We start from the raw sequence: 25,983 nt of genomic DNA, 5'->3' as shown, positions 1-25,983 counted from the left end.
ATGTTTTTGTTATCAAAGAACACTCAGAAACAGTGTGTACCATATGCAGAAGCTTGATCCAGCACTATTTAATAACAGTACTTGTATTCACCCTTCCTGTCAAATTAATATTTATGGCATGTTACATTTGCTTCTGCTGTCTTTTTTTTTTCTTTCTTTTCATTTTAGTTGGTCCAGTGTCATATTTTGTGAGTATTGTTGGCCATTGAGGTTAGTCATGAGGAGCATGTCAAAAATAATTCTGTGTCCCACATATTTGAAGTGATTTCATGAACATGGAACTACTGCTGCTTATGTGTTGAAAATACCATAGTTGTTTCAGTCCTACAAGTGGCCTAGCTGAGAAAATGATGATTACGCTGGTAAAACATCTTGCACATGGAATGCAAACTTGTCTCCCACACACAGGATCTGCTCTCTACTAATAATCCATTTCTGAGGAAAGTGAATTATGCCAGGTGGTACAGATCATGATTCTTCTCACAGATGTCTTAATATGTATGAAAAAAAACCATGCTTATATGTATGTGTGTATATACAGTATATATATATATATATATATATATATATATGTATGTATATATATATATATATATATATATATATATATATGTGTATGTATGTGTGTATATGTGTGTATATATATATATATATAAATAATATATATATATATATATATATATATATATATATAAATAAAAATTTTGTTTTATTTTATAGCAACCACTTTAAGTGCAAGCTTTGTAATAGTGATGGGTTTATATTTCTCTTCCAGGGAAAAGGCTTTAGCGCACAAGGAAGACTGGACAACAGTACCCATTTGTCCTTGTAATGGCTGGAAAAAGGCAAACCCAAACCATGGATCACATGATGTACAACAAATTGGCACGGGTGGAGATGGCACCACAATGTTCTATAACTTGTCCTGGGGAGACTACCACTAAGGATCTACAGGCTTGCAAGAACTTGCGTCCATACCCTCTCCCTGGCACTGATGGACAAATATCTTCCGGTCATTGGAGCTCTGCTACAACATATCAACAGTATGCAGGCAATACTTTTAACCTGCATTTGCAGACTAATGGAGTTTCTGAAAAATGTCAAAGACCAGAAGTTGAGATGTTCCATAATCCCATGCAACAATCAGATAATGCGAATAACCACTTCTCAGTTCACCAAAACCACCCAGTCCCAAGTTACCATATGTCACCCTCTCGTGCATGCCCTCCAATTGTCATGCCACGACCTGTGTATAGGAGTTCTGGGGGTTTCATGGATGCAGCATATGGGACTATGGGTGTCTGTGTTGGATCACAGCCGCGATGTCCACCTGCCGGTATAGGATGGAGATCTTCTGCAGGGTTTGGTTATCCTTCTTCATATGCATCTTGTGTAAATAAGCCTTTTTCTACAGCTAATGACTGCCCTGAGATCGCTAACTGTTCATCCTCTCTCCTTCAGGGATTGCAGGAACAAAATCTTGTTAACAGGCATAGAGTGGATATGGGTCTTGCAGTGGGAGTTTCTCCAACATGTTCAAAGGAAGATGTTTATACAGATAACTGCCACACTTTTACTCCATCTAATGTGCAGCTAGTCTTTGCTGAAGGCACTACCCCTATTGTAAAACAGAGAAATTCAGCCTTTAATATGCCCTCTTATCAACACCAGAGCTACAAGCCTACTAGCCTGAATAATAGAATGGGCCTGTACTCAAATAGTCATTATAGTAACAGGGTCGATGGCATTCACCAAAAATCCTTTCCCTGCAATATGGACATTGCATCGTCTCCTCACAGCATAAGAGGTGGTACCATCTATCCAATCAGGGTGCAAAAAATGCAGTCTGGGTATGTGAATACAGAGCAAAGAATGAGGAGATCTTATGCTGATGGTAATTTACAAAAAAATGATATTTCGGCTGAGCGGGATTTGAAAATTGGGACATCCAAAACCAATACAGAGCGTCAATACTTATCTCAAAGTGATAAAGATTTGTGGGTTGGGTCTGCTATGACGAACAGAGAAGTATGTGTTGGCTCTACCAGAGGAGATAGAGAGAGACTATTTGACATGACCAGAACAAGCAATTGTTTGCAGGAGACGTCCATTTATGGTGGCCAATTTGAAGAGCAAAGTGCACATGTTAACTTTCTTCAGCAAAATAGTAGTTCTAATATAATGCCAGATGTGTCAGTTAATAGCATGATGGCTAATCGGCTTACCAGAGAGAGTTCAATTACTTCGAAGATGTCTGCTTTGCACAGTGCATTAATTTCCTTGAAGGGCAATGAAGTTACAAAATTGACAGAACAGACTAGCCATACTTCAAACAATATAGCAAATATGAATGTACAACATGCAAAATCTTCAGTTCTTATGCCTGGAGTTGCCAGCCAATGTCAGAAAAGTGATGACGGCATGAAAGAACGACCACACTCTGCATTGCTGGATCGAAACTGTGATCTTTCAGTTACTAATACGTTCAATGTTGATGCGCCAACATCCACCCCTGTATCAGGGAATAAGGATATGGTTGTTAATGAACCAATATCCCCTCCTTTGCCAGTGAGTAAGGATGTGGATGTTGATGCTGATGGACCAAATCCCCCCCCTTTGCCAGTGAATAAGGATGTGGCTGTTGATAGACCAAAATCCCCCCCAATGCCAGTAATTAATGATGTGTTTAGCCTTGCACCATATTGTGCTTATTTAGAAGGAAAAAACAGTAATTTTCCTATGCATCAGGATTGGGATCTGAAAAGCAAAATATCTACCTCCCTTCTCTCACAGCGGTCACTTTCTCCAGACAAGACTGAGAAAGTTGAAAGAGAATGTAGTAAATCAGGCAATGTCACTAAGGTAAATATTGCTGAGTGTTCTCTGTCTGTACAGAATCAACATTCAAAGAGTTTGCAAACAGGAGAACCACAAGGTGTCTCCTACCACGAAACAGATGGTCAAACAGTGGTTCTTGATCTCAGTTTGAAAAAGTCAGCTCAAACAAGTTCTCCTCCTCGTGACAAGAAAGACAAGAGGACCTTGCCCACTCTTGTAATTGATAATTGCCCACCTAAACCCTCTCAGAGAATGTTGCATGAAGAGAGCCAAGAGAGCTACAGGCCTCGAGTCGCCAGAAGCATTTCCCTCCCAAGCAATGAGAGCTCTTCATCTCGGACTACTGATAGATTGTCCTATCCAGGCCAAAATTGCTGCCCATCCACCACAAGCAATTTCTATAAGGGCCATAAAAGGTCCCTGCCCCAAGCCACTGATGCCCAGCCCTGCCAGCTTCAAAACAATTGTTCAATCCAAACTTCCAGTCCTTCTCAGGCTGCCATGTGCTTGCCCCAGAAATGTCAGGAGAGCTACTCATTTCAATCTTCTGGGAGCCTGTCCCACCAGCTTCATAATTACCAGTCAGAAGCCAGTGACAGCTTGCCCCGGCAGCTTTTGGAAAGCTACCCATTACAGGTAACTGAGAACCTGCGCGACCAGTTTCAGAAGAACTGCCCCTATCAGGCAACCAAGAGCATGCCCCGCCAACTTAAGGAGAACTACTCCTCTAAGGCCTCTAACAGTATAAATTGCCAAATTCAAGAGTGTGCCCCCCCAATTCCGGAGGACTACCCTTCTCAGGCCCACAAGAGTTTGACTCGCCAAATTCAAGAGAATGACCCCTCTCATGCCCCAAGGATTATGCCCAGGCAACTTCATGATAGTGATTCCTCTCAAGCCCCAAGGTTCATGCCAAGCCAACTTCAGAATAGCTATTCGTCTCAGGCTACCAAAAGCATGCCTTATCAACTTCAGGAAAACTACACATCTCAGGCTATGGAAGGTCTATCCCACCAACTTCAGGAGAATAATCCATCATGGACAAAAGAGAACATGACCAGCCATGGTCAATCCAGATGCATGTCTACAGTCTCGACAGCTTTACCAGTAGACTCTTCTCCCCAACACTCAAATAATATATCAGTCTTTGTGAACAACATGCAGACATCGATCAACTTTATGCCCCAAAGTGTTATGCTTAAATTACATTCTCTCCAACAGCATCAGTCTATAGAATCATCTGAACACAGAGCTAGAACCTCGCTCGGCACATGCAGTTCTATGACTTCACCCTCAGAGTCAGATAATGAGGCCAATGGTTTCCATAGTTCCAAATCATTCATGTTCAGGAAGTACAAAATGATGAAGTTTTCCTCATCTGCAGGAGAGGCTCACGGGGTTATCAGGGACTGTTCTTCCCGTGCCTTGCCCAGTCCATTTCCTTTACCATCGGATGCAGTACAGTCTCTCCCTCCTAGTGCTCCTGAATCCTCTCCAACTCTTGGGGAATCTAATGTGTCTTTGGCAAGCGTTGGTGAGCTTGCTCCTAATGGATCTCGAAAGCAGTTCACTGAACTTCACCGGTCAGTGCGTGTAGCTATCATAAGATCAATTGATATATCCCCATCAACCCTTCTGGAGGACTGGGTGACAAAAAGCAAGGAAGAAGAGAAAACAAAGACACCAGTAAAAAACAAGAATGGTTCTAGATCATTTGAGCATATTGCAGACTCGCCAAGCCATGATATATGGCTTGCATTTGATGGGGTTCGTTTACTTCTACACAAGCTCTTGTCCCAGTTAGAAACTTTCATGTTCACTCGGAGCTGTCCTTTTCCTCATGTTATACGGGCAGGCGCAATCTTTATTCCTATTTACCTGGTAAAGGAAGTCCTGTTTCCAGAATTGTTGGGCCCATCTGTAGATCGAATTTTGCAAAAGCACAAAGTAGAACTTCGCCCCACTACTCTGTCCGAAGAAAAACTTCTCAGGGAGACTGAATTAAAAGACTGCCCTTCTCGCATGTTGAAATTACTTGCCCTTAAACAATTGCCTGATATGTATCCAGACTTACTAAACCTTTTTTGTGGACACTCTATGCAGCAGCAACTTGGTGAGTACATTTTGCTTTGGTTTATATCCCCCACCTGTTTAAAGTGGAACAATCATCCACATCTGCAAATATTATATGTATTATATGTTATATATTATAATTATATATATATATATATATATATATATATATTGTATCGTTCTTATTGTGTATATGTGTGTGTGTGTATATATATATATATATATATATATATATATATAACAAAACAAGAAATTAACTGTCCTTTTCCACAGAACAGTCTGTGCCATCATTCTTTAAAGGACCGGAATACTGACAATCTTTCTCATCCATATAGTGGATTTGCATTGCTCCATCCTCAAGTGCACTTGTTTTCTGTATTGAGCTATTTTAATTTTTGTGTTTTCCCTGTTACATGCATACATGTTACACTATGTATATGTAGGAAATGGCAGAAGAAAATGAAGGCACTGACTTTAACTTGCTTAAAATGTAAGCACAAAAACATCCTTTTCTATTGGGGTTCTTAATATACCTTTGTTGCTTGCATACAGTGCAAGCTGGCTATGTGTGTGTTGAGCCAATATTTATGAGAATGCAGCCAAGACCGTTCAGTGGAAACTAGTGACCTCACTGCATATAGGTTTAATAGGTGTAAATCAATTAATTGTGTTTGTACTTCATTGTCAATGAAATGTGGAGGGTCACGTCAATGAATTATACTCTTGCTCTTCAAACAGTCTGGATGATTACATGAGATCGGGTTGTAAGATGGCAACAAACTAATATATTTACCATTTCTAACGTTCTACCAAAATATATGGCTTTTTTAAGCTATTTAAGCTTGCATGGCCTCCTTGAGAATGTCCAACTTTTACTTTTGGGAAGGGGAAAATGATTGGCATATTTAAACAATATTTGCAGTTTTTCCTTTAGGGATTAACACACAAAGATGCTTGGGGCTACTAACTCGTGAGCAAGCCACGTAAAGCTGCCCATGGGAGAAGCAGCTGGTCCTGAGATCTACCCCTGCAGCCCTGAGCATATGTCCCTTTGACTTGTTGATCATCATAGCGAAGCAGACGCTTACGGGAAACTACAGGCACTTGAATTGAAAAGGAAAATTGTTGGGAATAAGTATCAAGCTGGATGAGTTGGATGATTTCAGGAAGGCACCTTTTTTGTTTAACAATCGATCAGAGTAAATAGACACAAAGGGCAGTATTCAAATGATATATTACGCCCAATCTCCTTTCTAAAGTGATCCCCATTATCGCGCATATTGCGCCCATAGAAATCAGGTTTTACTGCGTAATGGGTTGGGTGCCCTCACGTGGGGGGAAGCGAGCTGAAATGATTACACCATGCTCGTCGGCAGAAACAGAGTGGGTGTGAAAATAATTGAATACCGCCCAAACAGTCAGTTGTGTAATAGTTATCCACTGGTTTAATAGGGCTTCTGTAGGTTTTATAGGGGTACCAAACAGTGTAAATACATAGGAAAATCATACGTACGTGTCATTCTGTGCGTGTTAAACAATTAATTTTAATTGGCCAAAAGGCAGTTATTTCCTTATCTAATGTTTATACCTGTTGCTGAGGTCATATAGCCTTCTAGTCAAATGTCAAGCTTCATCCCTATATATTTTGCCAAGTATTTTAATTGGTAGCTGATAACATTATCATGTTTAACATTCCTGCTCTAGGCATAGATTAAATTCTCAGTCATATTGCTGGAAAATACTGTTACTGAAAACTTCACTTATGAATAACTGCGCCATATTGATACAAAATGGAGTCATGTTTGATGTATATCTTGAGATCTGATCTAACGCTACTAAACCTACATTAACACTGTAAGACTGCAAGTAACAAGACTAGCGATTCTATGATATGTAGTATTTGTCTTGGTGTGCCATCTACCTGATTGACATATATGCTGCAACTTCATGAGTCAAGATAAGCTGCCTGATTTAGTGATTAATATATAGTCTGATTTTCCTGCAAAATAGATCTTAAGATATAAAGTGCATCCAGAAAGTATTCACAGTGCTTCACTTTTTCCACATTTTGTTATGTTACAGCCATATTCCAAAATGGAATAAATTCATTTTTCCCCTCAAAATTTCTTACACAATGGGGGTAATTCCAAGTTGATCGCAGCAGGAATTTGGTTAGCAATTGGGCAAAACCATGTGCACTGCAGGGGAGGCAGATATAACATGTGCAGAGAGAGTTAGATTTGGTTGTGGTGTGTTCAATCTGCAATCTAAATTGCAGTGTAAAAATAAAGCAGCCAGTATTTACCCTGCACAGAAACAAAATAACCCACCCAAATCTAACTCTCTCTGCACAAGTTATATCTGCCTCCCCTGCAGTGCACATGGTTTTGCCCAACTGCTAAAAAATTTCCTGCTGCGATCAACTTGGAATTACCCCCAATACCCCATAATGACAACGTGAAAAAAGATTTTTTGAGATTTTTGCAAATGTATTAAAAATAAAAACTAAGAAATCACATGTACGTAAGTATTCACAGCCTACATACATATATTTTTTCTTTTATTTTGCAAACAATATAATCTTAAGGTGTGTACACACGATGAGATCCTGGCTATGCCCGATTTTGACTTTGCAATTTCCCTTGAACTCCCCCAGAGCCCAGATAGCACAGATTTTGACTATCTGTACTTTCAATTTTGTCTATGTACGATTTTGACTAAGTGCCAATTTTGACTATACTTTGTACTAGATAGTACACTAGATAGACTGTGCAGGCAAGTCAATCTTGACTATCTAGCCTTGCGATACCGACCCCACGGGAGCGCACATCGGGATTGAATCTGTATCGCAAGCTGCCTAACACCTTAAGATATGCACTAACTTTCCTTAAGGTTTTGACTATATAGTCAAAATCTTACAGATTTATCTCACCGTGTGTACACACCTTTACAATACAGTGAATAGCAAAATTCCACAATACAGAGAAATGGATATTAAGATCACACCTTTACCCTTTCGGGTATGAGCTCATTAGGTGGATAGCAAATCAACTGTTTTCATGGATAATGCGTATCAAAAATCCTACGCGTTTTGTCCCAACATACTTCTTCAGGGGTAGTGTATGCAATAATGAGTATGTACTATCACATCCACATTCACAGTGTTAAAATGGTTGGATACCATTTTAACTCCATATTGGATGTGATAGTACATACTATTATGGCATACACTCAGGATGTTTGTTATACTGGGACACTTCCGGTTCTGGTAATCATGGACTGAGGAGGGAGTATTTTACAAGTGAGATTTATCTGGTAATCAGTGTGGGTATATAGGTGGTCAGCATTTGCCCAGCAAGTTAATCATTGACAAAGGAGCAATGGCGGCGCCAAAACAGCTGCCTGAGTCAAGGCTGTTAGGAGCATGAGGACGTTTATCTGACCACCCTGACATTTATGATGAGTATAAGCATATATTTATGATCCTCTGCTTTTTTTCAACAAAGTTTTGCACAAGTTTTGCACTTTACTGGAATCATATTGTAACGGTTTTATATGCATAAATGTTATTTCATTAATTTTGAGGTGCTGACTCTTTTTTGTACATTATATATAATATAAATATATATATATATATATATATCTGGTGGACCATTATGCAATAGGTAGCATCTGTCCTTGTGTATTAATGCCTATTTCCCTATTGATTGTAAGCTTGCGAGCGGGGCCTTCCTACCTCTATGTCTGTCTCTTTGGGTCTGGGACTCAGGGTCGACAACAAAAAGGTCGACACACCTTAGGCCGACGTCAATTGGTCGACACACCTTAGGTCGACATGGACAAAAGGTCGACAGGAACAAGGTCGACATGAAAAAAGGTCGACATGAGTTTTTTATGTTTTTTTGGTGTCGTCTTCTTCGTAGAGTGACCGGGAACCCCAATTAGTGCACGGCGCCCCCTCGCATGGCTCGCTTCGCTCGCCATGCTTCGGGCATGGTGCCTTCGCTCCGCTACCGCTTCGCTCGGCACAGATTACCGTTCCAATCGTAGTCCACGTGGATCGTTAAGTATGAAAAGGTTCAAAAAAAAGAAAAAAATCGTGAAAAACGCATGTCGACCTTTTTCCATGTCGACCTTGTTCCTGTCGACCTTTTGTCCATGTCGACCTAAGGTGTGTCGACCAATTGGCGTCGACCTAAGGTGTGTCGACCTTTTTGTTGTCGACCTGGAGTCCGGATACCGTCTCTTTTGCCCAGTTTTGTTCTTTTACTGTTCTAATTGTAAAGCGCAACGGAATATGCTGCGCTATATAAGAAACTGTTCATAGTAAATTATATATTTATTTATTTATTACATGGGTCATTCCACATCAAATCACCCCAAAGAAAATGAAATGTCCACCACCCATCTCAGATTTGTACAAATTTTTTGTTACGAGAGTATGTCAAAACAACTCAGATTATTTTAGCTTTTTATGAAATTTTTTTTAGTTACGAGAGGATTTCAAAACCACTATTCTCTGCTAATTATCTTGACTGTCTGACAGTTTATCAAACATTGATTTTTCAATTTATTACATTATTTACTAATCGTGGCTTCTTTATCCAGTTTATATGAAGTATCATGGGTGTTTATTAAGGAATCACCATGAAATTTGGACCCCTTAGGTAACTCTTCCTCCCGAATCCAAAACTCCAAACCAAATTACTTTATCTGCTTTATGCTTCCAGTTACGGTGAAAACGCACATTTTTTGAAAAGACTTACAAATGCTAGGTTCAATCAACATTAGATATCCCAATATTTTGTATTTGCTTAACAAAGGTATACATTATTACCACACAAAAAATCAGCATGGTACTCTGTTTCATAGTGGAGAAAAGAAATCATGAATATGACGTTCAATTACTGTAGTGTTAATTATGTATGCGTTACATCAGTAATTGAACATCAACTTAATTTTACTCCACTATGAAACAGAGTACCATGCTGATTTTTTGTGTGGTAGTAAGAAATACCTTTATTAGCTCCTAAAAAAAATTGGGATGTCTAATGTTGATTGAACCTAGCATTTTTAAGTCTTTTAAAAAAACGTGCATTTTCACGGTAACTGGAAACATACAGCAGATAAGGTAATTTGGTTTGGAGTTTTGGATTCAGGAGGAAGAGTTACCTTAGGGATCCCAATTTTGTGGTGATTCCTTTGTAAGCAATTGTCATTTTTCAAATAAACTGGATAAAGAAGCTGCGATTAGCAAATAATTTAATAAATTGAAAAATCAATATTTAATAAACGAATTGTCAGACAGATGAGATATTCGGCAGAAATAGTTGTTCTGATATCCTCTTGTAACTAAAAAATTTTCATAAAAATCCGAGATGGGTGGTGGACATGCCCGGTTGAACTGACACACACGGAATTACATATAATATATATTATATAATAATTAGAATTTGACGGCAGATAAGAGCCACTTGGCCCATCTAGTCTACATTTTTTTCAATTTATTTTTTAACCATATTTTTATCTCAAAACTTATTTGATCCTTATTTCTTTGTAAGGATATCCTTAGGTCTATCCCATGCATGTTTAAATTGCTATACTGTCTTAGCCTCTACCACCTCTGATGGGAGGCTATTCCATTTGTCCACTACCCTTTCTTAGGAGTAATTTTCCATCATATTTCTCCTGAACCTCCCCCCCCAGTCTCAGTGCATATATATCTATATATTATGCTGTTTCCAATAGAATGGAGGTGCACTCTCCAGAAGAGTTCTTCTTTAACAAGTTTTCAAGAAAAAGTTTATTTCAGTCAATATCTGTCTTTTAGTAGTCAACGTTTCGATCCATCACTATGACTCTTTTTCAAGACAAGCCATAATGGTATCAGTTTATGGCACATCCATGTTACAAAAAGGATCAGCCAATGGCTCACCAGATACTAAGGAAGGCTTCCAGATTACCCTTAGATATAATATATCTCTCTCATGTAGAATGTGGTCCCATCCCCAACAGGTGGTTTACCACTGGAAGCACCCCCCTGTTGTAATATTTAATTGATGTGAGAGCAGGACTTTCGTAGATATATATTATACAGTGCCTTGCTAAAGTATTCACCCCCTTGGCTTTTTACTTGTTTTGTTACATTACAACCTTTAATTAATTTTAATTTATTTTTAATCTGAATTGTATGTGATGGATCTGAACAAAATAGTCTAAGGGGTGTATTCAATACCTGTCGGAAACTGACGTCTTGTCGGAAAGACGTCAGTTTCCGACAGGTTTAGGTCGGAAGGGGTTCCGACCTATTCAATACGGCCCCGTTTTTTCCGACAAGTCGTAAAATCCGACTTGTCAGAGAGCTAACGGAAAGCACGTGGATCGGCGAAATAGCGACCGATCCGCGTGTTTCTGTCGGAAAGTGGACCTAATCCGACAGGTTTTAGCCCCGTTCAGATTGACACTGTCAGGACCGTCCCAAACCTGTCGGATTTGGACCGGCGTCCGTGCAGCTGCTGTGTGTCAGGGCTGTTATTGATTTTAGAAAAATAAATTTTCTTAAATAAGCACTAACATATACCTCACGCCAACCGGCTTCCTTCGCCCCTGCCGCCCTGTGTGATACATCTTGTGCAGCAGCAGCCACCTCGCTGAGAGCCGCCCGGCGCCGCTGACACTGTGGTGAGAGCGAGGCAATCCCCACTGTCAGTGTCTGTGTTCAGACTTGAAGATTGCAGTTCACAAACAGAAACCATCCAACATGAAGGAGTTGGAGCAGTTTGAGGAATGGGCAAAAATCCCAGTGCCAAGATGTGGCAAGCTCATAGAGACTTATCCAAAGCGACTTGCAGCTGTAGTTGCCGCAAAAGGTGGCTCTACAAAGTACTGACTTTAGGGGGATGAATAGTTATGCACGCTGAAGTTTTCTGCTATTTTGTCCTATTTGTTGTTTGCTTCACAATAAAAAAAACAACAACCATATTCAAAGTTGTAGCCATGTTCTGTGAATGAAATGATGCAAACCTTCAAACAATCCATTATAATTCCAGGTTGTGAGGCAACAAAACATGAAAAATTCAATGGGGGGTGAATACGTTAGCAAGGCTATATATATATATATATATATATATTTTTATATTTATTTATTTATTTACTTTTCGCAGTAGTGGCGCTCAGTGATGACTTTTCAAGGATTAACACACCATCTCACTGGATTATTTCTTCAATGATTCAGGATTGTTTCTTGAGATAGTTACAAGAAAGTTACAAAATGACAGCAACAATTCTTAAAAACCCTACCCCACCCAAAAGTGAACGAGAAGTAGAGAATTAATCACAAATGTAAGACTGTCACAAACTGAGCAGGTATAAGCCCAAAGGAGCAAACGACAATATATACATCATTTTTTAAATACCAGAAGATTGTTAATTGCAGTACTACGGCACATGAATGTTCCACACCTTCTAGGCAAATGCAAATCACTGCACAACCTGTAAAAATGTATTAATTTATATTCTCATGTGTAAAAGTATTAAAATGCTTCTAAATTGAAAACTATATTGGACACATTGTAGCAACTTTATTGAGATAAAGCACTCATCAGAACAAGTACAATAATACAATGTAACCAACAAAATTGTTACAGTTTCAGAACATATCCATTTGAGAATTACATCATTCACGGAATAATAATAATAGAGTTATAAGAAACAGGCAAAGCTAAGTTGCTCATTTAACTCTTCGGGGCCACTGTATTTAATTTGTTGATCCAAAAAGCTTCCCTTTGTAATAATTTACATGGTTTTGTAATTCTCTCTCTTTTCTTTCTCTCTCTCTCTCTCTCTCTCTCTCTCTCTCTCTTTTCTTTCTCTCTCTCTCTCTCTGTCTATATATGTTCTAAAACTAACAATTTTGTTGGTTACATTGTATTATTGTACTTCTGGTGAGTGACATGCAGATGATTCTGTTTTGCAAGATACTGATGCACATGTTTTGTTATTACAACTAATATTCAATGACTTTGTTAAATGGTAAAGGTAATGCATATTGGCTCTATTGAGTTTTCTACAATGCTTTTATCTCAATATAGCTGCTACAATGTGTCCATTATAGTGTATAAATTAGAAGCATTTTAATACTTCCACTGCAGCCACTGAAGAAGTAGGATTTCCACATTTGCTCCCAGAAGGATTTTTATGTGTTCTCTGATCCTATAAAGGCTGTGGTTGCAAGTGGTCCCCACTAGTGATTTTCTGATTATTCTATTGACACCTTTATCGGATGTTCTATTAACGAAAGGCCTTGGTGCCATGTTTTGGATGTCTATTCTGGGGTGAGGGTATTTTCCAGGTTGAATATTCAGTTGAATCTAATCCATTTGGTAGCCTAAAGAATCCATCCAACCGTAGTCCCAGATTGGGGTCTCAATCAAGTCATTTAAGGGAACATATTGAAACATTGGAACATTAGTCTTTTAATATCTGTATAGACTCTTCTGTGGACAATAGCGTGGAGTCATAGATCCCTCTGGTTCACACACATATATATGCAGTCAGGTCCATAAATATTGGGACATTGACACAATTCTCATATTTTGGCCTATATACACCACCACAATGGATTTGAAATGAATCAAACAAGATGTGCTTTAACTGCAGACTTTCCACTTTAATTTGAGGGTATTTACATCCAAATCAGGTGAACGGTGTAGGAATTACAACGATTTCAATATGTGCCTCCCTCTTTTTAAGGGACCAAAAGTAATGGGACAATCGACTCAAAAGCTATTTCGTGGACAGGAGTGGGCTATCCCCTCGTTATTTCATCATCAATTAAGCAGGTAAAAGGTCTGGAGTAGATTCCAGGTGTGAGATTTGCATTTGGAATCTGTTGCTGTCGACTCTCAATATGAGATCCAAAGAGCTGCCACTATTAGTGAAGCAAGCCATCATTAGACTGAAAAATCAAAACAACCCCATCAGAGAGATAGCAAAACCATTAGGTGTGGCCAAATCAACTGTTTGGAACATTATTAAAAAGAAAGCGCGCATCAGAGAGCACAGCAACACCAAAAGACCAGGAAGACCACGGAAAACAACTGTGGTAGATGACAGAAGAATTATTTCCCTGGTGAAGAAAAACCCCTTCACAACAGTTGCCCAGATCAAGAACACTCTCCAGGAGGTAGGTGTATATGTGTCAAAGTCAACAATCAAGAGAAGACTTCACAAAAGTGAATATAGAGGGTTCACCACAAGATGTAAACCATTGGTGAGCCACTAAAATAGGAAGTCCAGATTAGAGTTTGCCAAACAACATCTAAAAACGCCTTTACAGTTCTGGAACAACATCCTATGGACAGATGAGACATAGATCAACTTGTACCAGAGTGATGGGAAGAGAAGAGTATGGAGAAGGAAAGGAACTGCTCATGATCCAAAACATACCACCTCATCAGTGAAGTATGGTGGGGGTCGTGTCATGGCGTGGGCATGTATGGCCGCAAATGGAACTGGTTCCCTTGTATTTATTGATAATGTGACTGCTGACAAAAGCAGCAGGATGAATTCTGAAGTATTTCGGGCAATATTATCTGCTCATATTCAGTCAAATGCTTCAGAACTCATTGGACGGCGCTTCACAGTGCAGATGGACAATGACCCGAAGCATACTGCAAAAGCAACCAAACAGTTTTTTAAGGCAAATAAGTGGAATGTTATGCAATGGCCAAGTCAATCACCTGACCTGAATCCGATTGAGCATGCATTTCACTTGATGAAGACAAAACTGAAGGGAAAATGCCCCAAACCAAGCAGGAACTGAAGAACAAGCAGGAACTGAAGACATTTGCAGTAGAGGCCTGGCAGAGCATCACCAGGGATGAAACCCAGCGTCTGGTGATGTCTATGCGTTCCAGACTTCAAGCTGTAATTGACTGCAAAGGATTTGCAACAAAGTATTAAAAAGTGAAAGTTTGATTTAGGATTGTTTAGTTTGTCCCATTACTTTTAGTCCCTTAAAAAGTGGGAGGCACATATAGAAACTGTTGTCATTCCTACACCGTTCATCTGATTTGCATGTAAATACCCTCAAATTAAAGTGGAAAGTCTGCAGTTAAAGCACATCTTGTTTGTTTCATTTAAAATCCATTGTGGTGGTGTATAGAGCCCAAAATATGAGAATTGTGTCGATGTCCCAATATTTATGGACCTGACTATGTATATGTGTGTGTATGTATGTATATATATGTGTGTGTATATATATGTGTGTGTGTGTGTGTGTATGTGTGTGTATATATATATATATATATATATATATATATATATATATATATATATATATATATATATACAATTCCAGTATAACCGGCACTCCATGTAAGTTACTTTAAATACCTGGGTGCCTTCCCATGATCCAGACGGAACAAGTACAGAGAGAGCGAAACGGGCGGCACTCCACGGATTCAAACACATGAGACAGCTACACAGGCTTGATTTCAACGTTTCAGGTGCTACTTTAATGGCACCTTTCGTCAGGATACAAACATAACAAACAAAACATACCTTATATAGATCACAGTGCCCAGAACCGAATCACATTCCCCGCCCACTTCCGGTTGCGGGCACAACCGCATCACACGCCGGCCCGCAGCAGGAGGAGGAATCTGTTCCCCTAGCAACCACCAACGCTGCTAGACACCCTCGTGCGCCGGGCTTCCTATCAACAGCCCGCCTCCGGAGGCATGTCAAATTGCGTCCTCCAATCGGCGGACGGGAGGGGGAGCCCGTAACCAAGACAACAACAGAAACAATAACAGTACACGGATTTCAATGCTGCACGGCTTATAAATCTATCAGCACAACAGATCTAGATCTATGCAAGGCAGAACGTTACTGCAAATTGAGCTAAAGCAGCAAAATAATGTGATAAACATACTGTACATAAACATGAGCCAACAGTCATGCATATCGTATATACCAATAACGTAATGTACAAAAGATCTTTATATTGAACCAATCCACAATAATTAAGTCTAGCAGACGAACCCTGTATTGCAGCATATTGCAGTGTCAGAAAAAAGACTTTTCCTAAATTACTAGCAAAGATGAAACAAATTTAGCATAAGCAATTAAAGTTAATCGTAAAAAGTTAATCATAAAAAGCACAGGAAAGATAAGTTCTCATTCAGGCCCGCAGGTGAGACGGTGTTAAAGTCAAATACCCACCGTGCCTCCAGTTGCAATAATTTCTTGTCCCGATCACCCCCTCTTATCATTGGGGGGACATGATCAACCAGCTTATAGCGCAGAGTCGCCATACTATGGCCTGCTTGCTTGAAGTGACGCGCCACTGGCTGTTCAGTGGGTTTTCCTTCCAGGGCCATTCTAATAGCAGATCTGTGCTGCGTAGCTCGTTCCCGAAATGTACACACAGTCTTGCCTATATATGCTAGCCCGCAAGGACATTTAATAATATAAATTACAAATCTTGAAGTGCATGTCAATACATGCTTGATCGCAGTTTTTTTTCCGGAGTGGGGATGAAGCACTGACGGTCCTGTTTCTAAATATCTACACGTCGTACACCCTGTGCACTTATAAGAACCCGGAGGTTTACTTAAAAAATGCGACCTGAGTTCCCGCTGTGGTGAGGCTATATCTGTATGGACAAGCCAATCTTTCAAATTTCTTCCTCGCCGATGACACTTGAGTAAAGCACTATTGTGTAAAGCAGGAATAGATTTATCAGAGCTTACAATTGGCCAAAGTAAGTTGGCATTTTTCTTAATGACAACTTACTTTGGCCAATTGTAAGCTCTGATAAATCTATTCCTGCTTTACACAATAGTGCTTTACTCAAGTGTCATCGGCGAGGAAGAAATTTGAAAGATTGGCTTGTCCATACAGATATAGCCTCACCACAGCGGGAACTCAGGTCGCATTTTTTAAGTAAACCTCCGGGTTCTTATAAGTGCACAGGGTGTACGACGTGTAGATATTTAGAAACAGGACCGTCAGTGCTTCATCCCCACTCCGGAAAAAAAACTGCGATCAAGCATGTATTGACATGCACATCAAGATTTGTAATTTATATTATTAAATGTCCTTGCGGGCTAGCATATATAGGCAAGACTGTGTGTACATTTCGGGAACGAGCTACGCAGCACAGATCTGCTATTAGAATGGCCCTGGAAGGAAAACCCACTGAACAGCCAGTGGCGCGTCACTTCAAGCAAGCAGGCCATAGTATGGCGACTCTGCGCTATAAGCTGGTTGATCATGTCCCCCCAATGATAAGAGGGGGTGATCGGGACAAGAAATTATTGCAACTGGAGGCACGGTGGGTATTTGACTTTAACACCGTCTCACCTGCGGGCCTGAATGAGAACTTATCTTTCCTGTGCTTTTTATGATTAACTTTTTACGATTAACTTTAATTGCTTATGCTAAATTTGTTTCATCTTTGCTAGTAATTTAGGAAAAGTCTTTTTTTCTGACACTGCAATATGCTGCAATACAGGGTTCGTCTGCTAGACTTAATTATTGTGGATTGGTTCAATATAAAGATCTTTTGTACATTACGTTATTGGTATATACGATATGCATGACTGTTGGCTCATGTTTATGTACAGTATGTTTATCACATTATTTTGCTGCTTTAGCTCAATTTGCAGTAACGTTCTGCCTTGCATAGATCTAGATCTGTTGTGCTGATAGATTTATAAGCCGTGCAGCATTGAAGTCCGTGTACTGTTATTGTTTCTGTTGTTGTCTTGGTTACGGGCTCCCCCTCCCGTCCGCCGATTGGAGGACGCAATTTGACGCGCCTCCGGAGGCGGGCTGTTGATAGGAAGCCCGGCGCACGAGGGTGTCTAGTAGCGTTGGTGGTTGCTAGGGGAACAGATTCCTCCTCCTGCTGCGGGCCGGCGTGTGATGCGGTTGTGCCCGCGACCGGAAGTGGGCGGGGAATGTGATTCGGTTCTGGGCACTGTGATCTATATAAGGTATGTTTTGTTTGTTATGTTTGTATCCTGACGAAAGGTGCCATTAAAGTAGCACCTGAAATGTTGAAATCAAGCCTGTGTAGCTGTCTCATGTGTTTGAATCCGTGGAGTGCCGCCCGTTTCGCGCTCTCTCTCTCTCTATATCTATCTATATATATATATCTATCTATATATATATATATATATACCATAGAAAGTTCCAAATAATTTGGAAGGTGCACTCTCACAAGTAAATAATCGTAGATACTTCTTCATAAAATCACCAATTGCTTTTATTGTCGACGTTTTGGTCTGGTCACAGGCCTTTATCAAGACAGGTGATGTATCATATCATCAATTCACAGTTAGAGACAACATGCGTGTAATCTGCAAATGAACAGTGATATACAGTCACAAGCAATATGCCTCACCGGCCCCTATGGGTACCTACTGGCTACAATAATGGACCCACCACCAAAAAAAACACCTATTCAAACAGTGCCGTCAAGAATATTTCCATCCAAAGGAAAAATACCAATTACCTGGGATACCTGTAGGTGTCCACACAGGGCATCTCTCATATAAGGATATAAGGACGTATAAAACGCATGGAAAAATACACTAAAAAGCGTACTCCATTCTGCCAAAGAGATAATGAGATAATAATAAACAACTTCAAACTCCAACCTCCACTAGTAAAACTAGTATCAGGAAAATTAACTCCATACCTCATTAGAGTAGCCATAGAGTAAATGAAGCAGCGGTGCAGGTGGTTTAGCATCTAAAGTAGTCCAACCTGCTAAAACCAAGTTAGAGATACCCTCAATGAATTCAAATATGGATCAAAGGTGCAAGTCATCATATATCCAATAATATAGATGGTCAATACTCACTTCAGCCAAGGGACAAAGCAAACATTGCTGCATGCTGTCCCTGTGTGCAAGTGAGCTATTTAAACAGAAATAATCGGAAGTGACGTCCATTCCGGGAGCCACCCCCGCAAACACAATTCTACTCGTGGTTAAAACCTCATATGTGCTCTATAACAACCCAACACGCTAAAAAGGACACCACACATGCGGGTCACGCCACTCGGCCATATGAGCCCCAGCTCCGGCCAGCCGCCGTGCCCCGGAGTGTAACGCCACAGGAAAGCGTCATCATGCGTTCCAGCGGCTGCACTTCCGTGCGGTTCAGCAACCGGAAGTGTTCGGAAACACATCGCAGCCCTGTTGCTAAGCAACCAGGGCGCAATGCTAAAACGTCCCAGCACTGAGCTAAACAATACAGTGTAACCAATCGCTACAATCTACAAGCAGCCTTGGATAGATTAAGATTGAGACTTTTATCTAGTGTAAACACACTAGTGACAGGTTCCACAGTTTTCTTATAGGCACTGATAGATCATATAGAACCTTACTAATACAATACAAAGGGCTCAGTTCCGTAACTAGAGAAAATAAGCACTCCGATAGGTGCCAGTTTAACTATAGTGCATCCAGTACCCAACCCTACGTTAATGCATATGTATATACATATACACACATACATAAGCGTAAGTATAAAAACCTATAACTTATCCAGTCCAAATGTATACCAGAGACCCGAGAGGCCGATGAGTCATTCACAAAAAATGGTCCTAAGGTCAGCAAAGAAAACTAAAAAGACAAATACCTGACAAATACAGATAACTTAAATTAATACACAAGCTTATATATCAAAATAAAGTCGCCCCTGCTGTGTGCCAACAAAACGGAAGAAAGACTAGCTACTACAGCAAAAGATGTAATGTATTTGCTTCATTAAGACCCTAATGTGTGCCGCATTGAAGGGGGGCCCAACAAAACGGAAGAAAGACTAGCTACTACAGAAAAGGATGTAATGTATTTGCTTCATTAAGACCCCTGGGTGCAACGGTATCTAGAGTGTGTATCTAATAACACTCTCGTTGTTTGAGGGCCAAAGTTCGGTCCCCTCCTATCAAATTTGGGGGGATCCAATCGATGATTTTGCACTTGAGGCTCGCCACTTGGTGCCTAGCTTCCAAGAAATGGTGGGCTACTGGCTTATCGGTCTCACCCGTAAGGATGGCCGTGTGTATTGATGACCTGTTGACTTGTTTTTGTTTGTTTTTATATTTATATCTATCTATATATATATCTATCTATATATACACACACATATATATATATATATATAGGGGTATATGCAATTGCGGTCGGATTCCGGAAATTGTCAAAAAACTGAACTTTTTCGCCAAAAAAAAAAAAAATTCGACAATGCAATTCAGTACTTTCCGTCAAAAAAATGGACTTTCAAAATTCGACTTTTTGAAATTCGACATTTGTCAAATTCGACATTTCTGCAATGGTTCAAATGCGGCAATTCGCCAAAAGTATATTCAATCGTAGTTTGGAAATTCGACAACAGTGCTTTTAGACAGTAAATTCGTTATTTTCAATCCGCCACACTTTGGTGGCGGAATCTAATAAAAAAAATTTAAAACATGTTTTTTTTTGGTGTTTTTTTTATTGGTAATAGCATATCTATTGATATTAGAATGGATTAGGTACTTGGTTTGTCTATTTTGGAGGCACAAGTATTATTTATATATTTAAAAAAAATATATATATATACAGTGTATATATATTTTTTTTTAAATGGAATGGTAAAAACCCGAAAAAAAATGGCGTGGGGTCCCCCCTCCTAAGCATAACCAGCCTCGGGCTCTTCGAGCCGGTCCTGGTTCTAAAAATCCGGGGGAAAAACTGACAGGGGATCCCCCGTATTTTTAAAACCAGCATCGGGCTCTGCGCCTGGTGCTGGTGCAAAAAATACGGGGGACAAAAAGAGTAGGGGTCCCCCGTATTTTTTACACCAGCATCGGGCTCCACTAGCTGGACAGATAATGCCACAGCCGGGGGTCACTTTTATACAGCGCCCTGCGGCCGTGGCATTAAATATCCAACTAGTCACCCCTGGCCGGGGTACCCTGGGGGAGTGGGGACCCCTTCAATCAATGGGTCCCCCCCCCAGCCACCCAAGGGCCAGGGGTGAAGCCCGAGGCTGTCCCCCCCCCATCCAAGGTCTGCGGATGGCGGGCTGATAGCCTTGAGAAAAGTGTAAGAATATTGTTTTTTCCAGTAGTACTACAAGTCCCAGCAAGCCTCCCCCGCAAGCTGGTACTTAGAGAACCACAAGTACCAGCATGCGGGAGAAAAACGGGCTCGCTGGTACCTGTAGTTCTACTGGAAAAAAAATACCCAAATAAAAACAGGACACGCACACCGTGATAGTAAAACTTTATTACACACATGTCGACACATACATACTTACCTATGTTCACACGCCGACCTCTGTCCACTTGTCCAAGTAGAATCCACGTGTACCTGTGAATAAAATTATACTCACCTGATCCAGTGTCCAGATTATAATCCACGTACTTGGCAAAAAAAAAAAAACGAACACCCGAACCACACGGACTGAAAGGAGTCCCATGTTTACACATGGGACCCCTTTCCCCGAATGCAGAGACCCCCCCCCCCCCCCGTGACTGCTGTCACAGAAAGGTCTCTTCAGCCAATCAGCGAGCGCAACGTCCTGGCACTCTGCTAATTGGCTATGCGCGTCTGAGCTGTCAGACAGCGCATCGCAAAGCCTCTCCATTATTTTCAATGGTGGGAACTTTGCGTCAGCGGTGAGGTCACCCGCGGTCAGCGGCTGACCGCGGGTAACCCCACCGCTGACGGCAAAGTTCCATTGAAACTCAAAGTTGGATCAGCCTGTAGTGTGTTTTTCCACTTTAATTTTGAGGGTGACTCCAAATCCAGACCTCCATGGGTTAATAAATTTGATTTCCATTGATAATTTTTGTTTGATTTTGTTGTCGGCACATTCAACTATGTAAAGGACAAAGTATTTAATAAGAATATTTCATTAATTCAGATCTAGGATGTGTTTTATTTTAGTGTTCCCTTTATTTTTTTGAGCAGTGTATATATGTGTGTATGTATATATGTATGCATGTATGTGTATATATATATATTTCTCTGACGTCCTAGTGGATGCTGGGAACTCCGTAAGGACCATGGGGAATAGACGGGCTCCGCAGGAGACTGGGCACTCTAAAGAAAAGATTAGGTACTATCTGGTGTGCACTGGCTCCTCCCTCTATGCCCCTCCTCCAGACCTCAGTTAGAATCTGTGCCAGGCCAGAGCTGGGTGCTCCTAGTGGGCTCTCCTGAGCTTACTAGTAAAGAAAGTATTTATTAGGTTTTTATTTTCAGTGAGCTTCTGCTGGCAACAGACTCACTGCTACGTGGGACTAAGGGGAGAGAAGCAAACCTACCTGCTTGCAGCTAGCTTGTGCTTCTTAGGCTACTGGACACCATTAGCTCCAGAGGGTTCGAACACAGGCACCTGTCCTCGATCGTCCGTTCCCGGAGCCGCGCCGCCGTCCCCCTCGCAGAGCCAGAAGAACAGAAGCTTGAAGACGACGAAATCGGCGGCAGAAGACTCCTGTCTTCATTTAAGGTAGTGCACAGCACCGCAGCTGTGCGCCATTGCTCCCAGCACACTTACACACTACGGTCACTGTAGGGTGCAGGGCGCTGGGGGGGGGGGGGCGCCCTGGGCAGCAATTGAAGTACCTTTTGGCAATAAAAATACATATATACAGTCTGGCACTGTATATATGTAAAAACCCCCGCCATTTTTTTACACAGAAAGCGGGACAGAAGCCCGCCACTGAGGGGGCGGGGCCTTCTTCCTCAGCACACCACCGCTATTTTCTCTTCACAGCTCCGCTGGAAGCAGCTCCCCAGGCTCTCCCCTGCAGTATCTAGGTACAAGAAGGGTAAAAAAGAGAGGGGGGGCACATAAATTTAGGCGCAAATAAAACATATAAGGCAGCTATTGGGTAATACTTATTATAAGTGAAAATCCCTGTGTTATATAGCGCTGTGGTGTGTGCTGGCATACTCTCTCTGTCTCCCCAATGGACTTTGTGGGGTCCTGTCCTCAGTCTGAGCATTCCCTGTGTGTGTGCGGTGTGTCGGTACGGCTGTGTCGACATGTTTGATGAGGAGGGTTACGTGGAGACGGAGCAAGGGCAGATAAGTGTGGTGTCGCCCCCGTCGGGGCCGACACCTGATTGGATGGATATGTGGAAGGTCTTAAATGACAATGTAAGCTCCTTACATAAAAGGTTTGATGACGCTGCAGCCTTGGGACAGCCGGGGTCTCAGCCCGCGCCTGCCCAGGCGACTCAGAAACCGTCAGGGGCTCATAAACGCCCTCTATCTCAGATGGTTGACACACGGAGTCCGACTCAAGTGTCGACGATGATGAGGCACATTTACAGTCTAAAATGACCAAGGCCACCCGATACATGATTATTGCAATGAAAGATGTATTACACATTTCTGAGATTAACCCTGTTAATACCAAGAGGGTTTATATGTTTGGGGAGAAAAAGCAGCCAGTGACTTTTCCCCCATCTGATGAATTAAATGAATTATGCGAAGAAGCGTGGAGTTCCCCTGATAAGAAACTAGTGATTTCTAAGAGGTTACTGATGGCGTACCCTTTCCCGCCAACGGACAGGTTACGTTGGGAAACATCCCCTAGGGTGGACAAGGCGCTGACACGCTTATCTAAAAAAGTGGCCCTGCCGTCTCAGGATACGGCCGCCCTAAAGGAGCCTGCGGATAGAAAGCAGGAAGCTATCCTGAAGTCAGTGTATACACACTCTGGTACTCTACTGAGACCTGCTATTGCTTCAGCCTGGATGTGTAGTGCTGTAGCAGCATGGACAGATACTCTGTCAGACGACATAAATTCCCTCGACAGGGATACTGTTTTGCTAACCCTGGGCCATATAAAAGACGTCGTCTTATATATGCGGGATGCTCAGAGGGACATTTGCCTGCTGGGCTCTAGAATTAATGCTATGTCCATTTCTGCCAGGAGGGTCTTATGGACTCGGCAATGGACAGGAGATGCTGATTCTAAAAAACACATGGAGGTTTTGCCTTATAAGGGTGAGGAATTGTTTGGGGACGGTCTATCGGACCTCGTGTCCACAGCGACAGCTGGAAAGTCGACTTTCTTGCCTCAGGTTTCCTCACAGCCTAAGAAAGCACCGTATTATCAAATGCAGTCCTTTCGTTCTCAGAAAGGCAAGAGGGTCAGGGGCGCATCCTTTCTTGCCAGAGGCAGGGGTAGAGGTAAGAAGCTGCACCATACAGCCAGTTCCCAGGAACAAAAGTCCTCCCCTGCTTCCACTAAGTCCACTGCATGACGTTGGGGCTCCACAGGCGGAGCCAGATGCGGTGGGGGCGCGTCTCCGAAACTTCAGCAACCAGTGGGTTCGCTCACAGGTGGATCTCTGGGCTGTACAAATTGTATCTCAGGGATACAAGCTGGAATTCGAAGCGACTCCCCCCCGCCGTTACCTCAAATCAGCCTTGCCTGCTTCCCCCATGGAAAGGGAGGTAGTACTGGCGGCAATTCACAAGCTGTACCTCCAGCAAGTGATTATCAGGGTCCCCCTCCTTCAACAGGGAAGGGGTTACTATTCCACAATGTTTGTGGTACCGAAACCGGACGGTTCGGTGAGACCCATTCTGAATTTAAAATCCTTGAACACTTATATAAAGAAATTCAAGTTCAAAATGGAATCGCTCAGAGCGGTTATTGCAAGCCTGGAAGAGGGGGATTTTATGGTGTCGCTGGACATCAAGGATGCTTACTTGCATGTCCCCATTTACCCACTTCACCAGGAGTACCTCAGGTTTGTGGTACAGGACTGTCATTACCAGTTCCAGACATTGCCGTTTGGCCTGTCCACGGCACCGAGGATATTTACCAAGGTAATGGCCGAAATGATGATACTCCTTCGGAAGAAGGGAGTTATAGTTATCCCATACTTGGACGATCTCCTCATAAAGGCGAGGTCCAGAGAGCAGTTGTTGATCAGCGTAGCACTCTTTCAGGAAGTGTTGCAACAGCACGGCTGGATTCTGAATGTTCCAAAGTCGCAGTTGATTCCTACGACGCGTCTGCTTTTCCTGGGCATGATTCTGGACACAGAACAGAAGAAGGTGTTTCTCCCGGTGGAGAAGGCCCAGAAATTAGCATCTCTGGTCAGGGACCTCCTGAAACCAAAACAGGTATCGGTGCATCACTGCTTGCGAGTCCTGGGAAAGATGGTGGCTTCATACGAAGCCATTCCCTTCGGCAGGTTCCATGCAAGGATCTGTCAGTGGGATCTGTTGGACAAGTGGTCCGGATCGCATCTTCAGATGCATCGGCTGATCACCCTGTCCCCAAGGGCCAGGGTGTCTCTTCTGTGGTGGCTGCAGAGTGCTCACCTTCTCGAGGGCCGCAGGTTCGGCATACAGGACTGGGTCCTGGTGACCACGGATGCAAGCCTCCGAGGATGGGGGGCAGTCACTCAGGGAAGAAACTTCCAAGGGCTGTGGTCAAGTCTGGAGACTTCTCTACACATAAATATACTGGAACTAAGGGCCATTTACAACGCCCTGAGTCAAGCAGAGCCCCTGCTTCGAAACCGGCCAGTGCTGATTCAGTCAGACAACATCACGGCGGTCGCCCATGTAAACCGCCAGGGCGGCACATGAGGCAGGATGGCAATGGCGGAAGCCACAAAGATTCTTCGGTGGGCGGAGAATCATGTGCAAGCACTGTCAGCAGTGTTCATTCCGGGAGTGGACAACTGGGAAGCAGACTTCCTCAGCAGACACGACCTCCACCCGGGAGAGTGGGGACTTCATCAAGAAGTCTTCACACAGATTGCAAAGCGATGGGAACTGCCACAGGTGGACATGATGGCGTCCCGCCTCAACAAAAAGCTAAAAAGATATTGCGCCAGGTCAAGGGACCCTCAGGCGATAGCTGTGGACGCCCTAGTGACACCGTGGGTATACCAGTCGGTATACGTGTTTCCTCCTCTTCCTCTCATACCCAAGGTACTGAGAATAGTAAGAAAGAGAGGAATAAGAACAATACTCATTGTTCCGGATTGGCCAAGAAGGACTTGGTACCCGGAACTGCAAGAAATGCGCAC

General features: G+C 42.0%; 1 protein-coding gene across 3 annotated transcripts in view; it reads left to right on the top strand.

Annotated features, from left to right (window-relative positions):
* C6H15orf39 (chromosome 6 C15orf39 homolog) overlaps positions 1-25,983 on the top strand; it is a 74,011-nt gene that overhangs the window by 6,097 nt on the left and 41,931 nt on the right. For all 3 annotated transcript variants that reach the window (XM_063926312.1, XM_063926313.1, XM_063926314.1), the window contains exon 2: positions 776-4,951. In XM_063926312.1, coding sequence (XP_063782382.1) covers positions 832-4,951 — 4,120 coding nt within the window. In that variant the 5' untranslated portion in view covers positions 776-831. The remainder of the gene's footprint in view (positions 1-775; positions 4,952-25,983) is intronic.

Source organism: Pseudophryne corroboree, chromosome 6, assembly GCF_028390025.1.
Source record: "Pseudophryne corroboree isolate aPseCor3 chromosome 6, aPseCor3.hap2, whole genome shotgun sequence".
In the NCBI taxonomy this organism is placed as follows: Eukaryota; Metazoa; Chordata; class Amphibia; order Anura; family Myobatrachidae; genus Pseudophryne; species Pseudophryne corroboree.
Note: the sequence above shows the minus strand (reverse complement) of the source record. Positions and strands in the feature narration are given on the sequence as shown.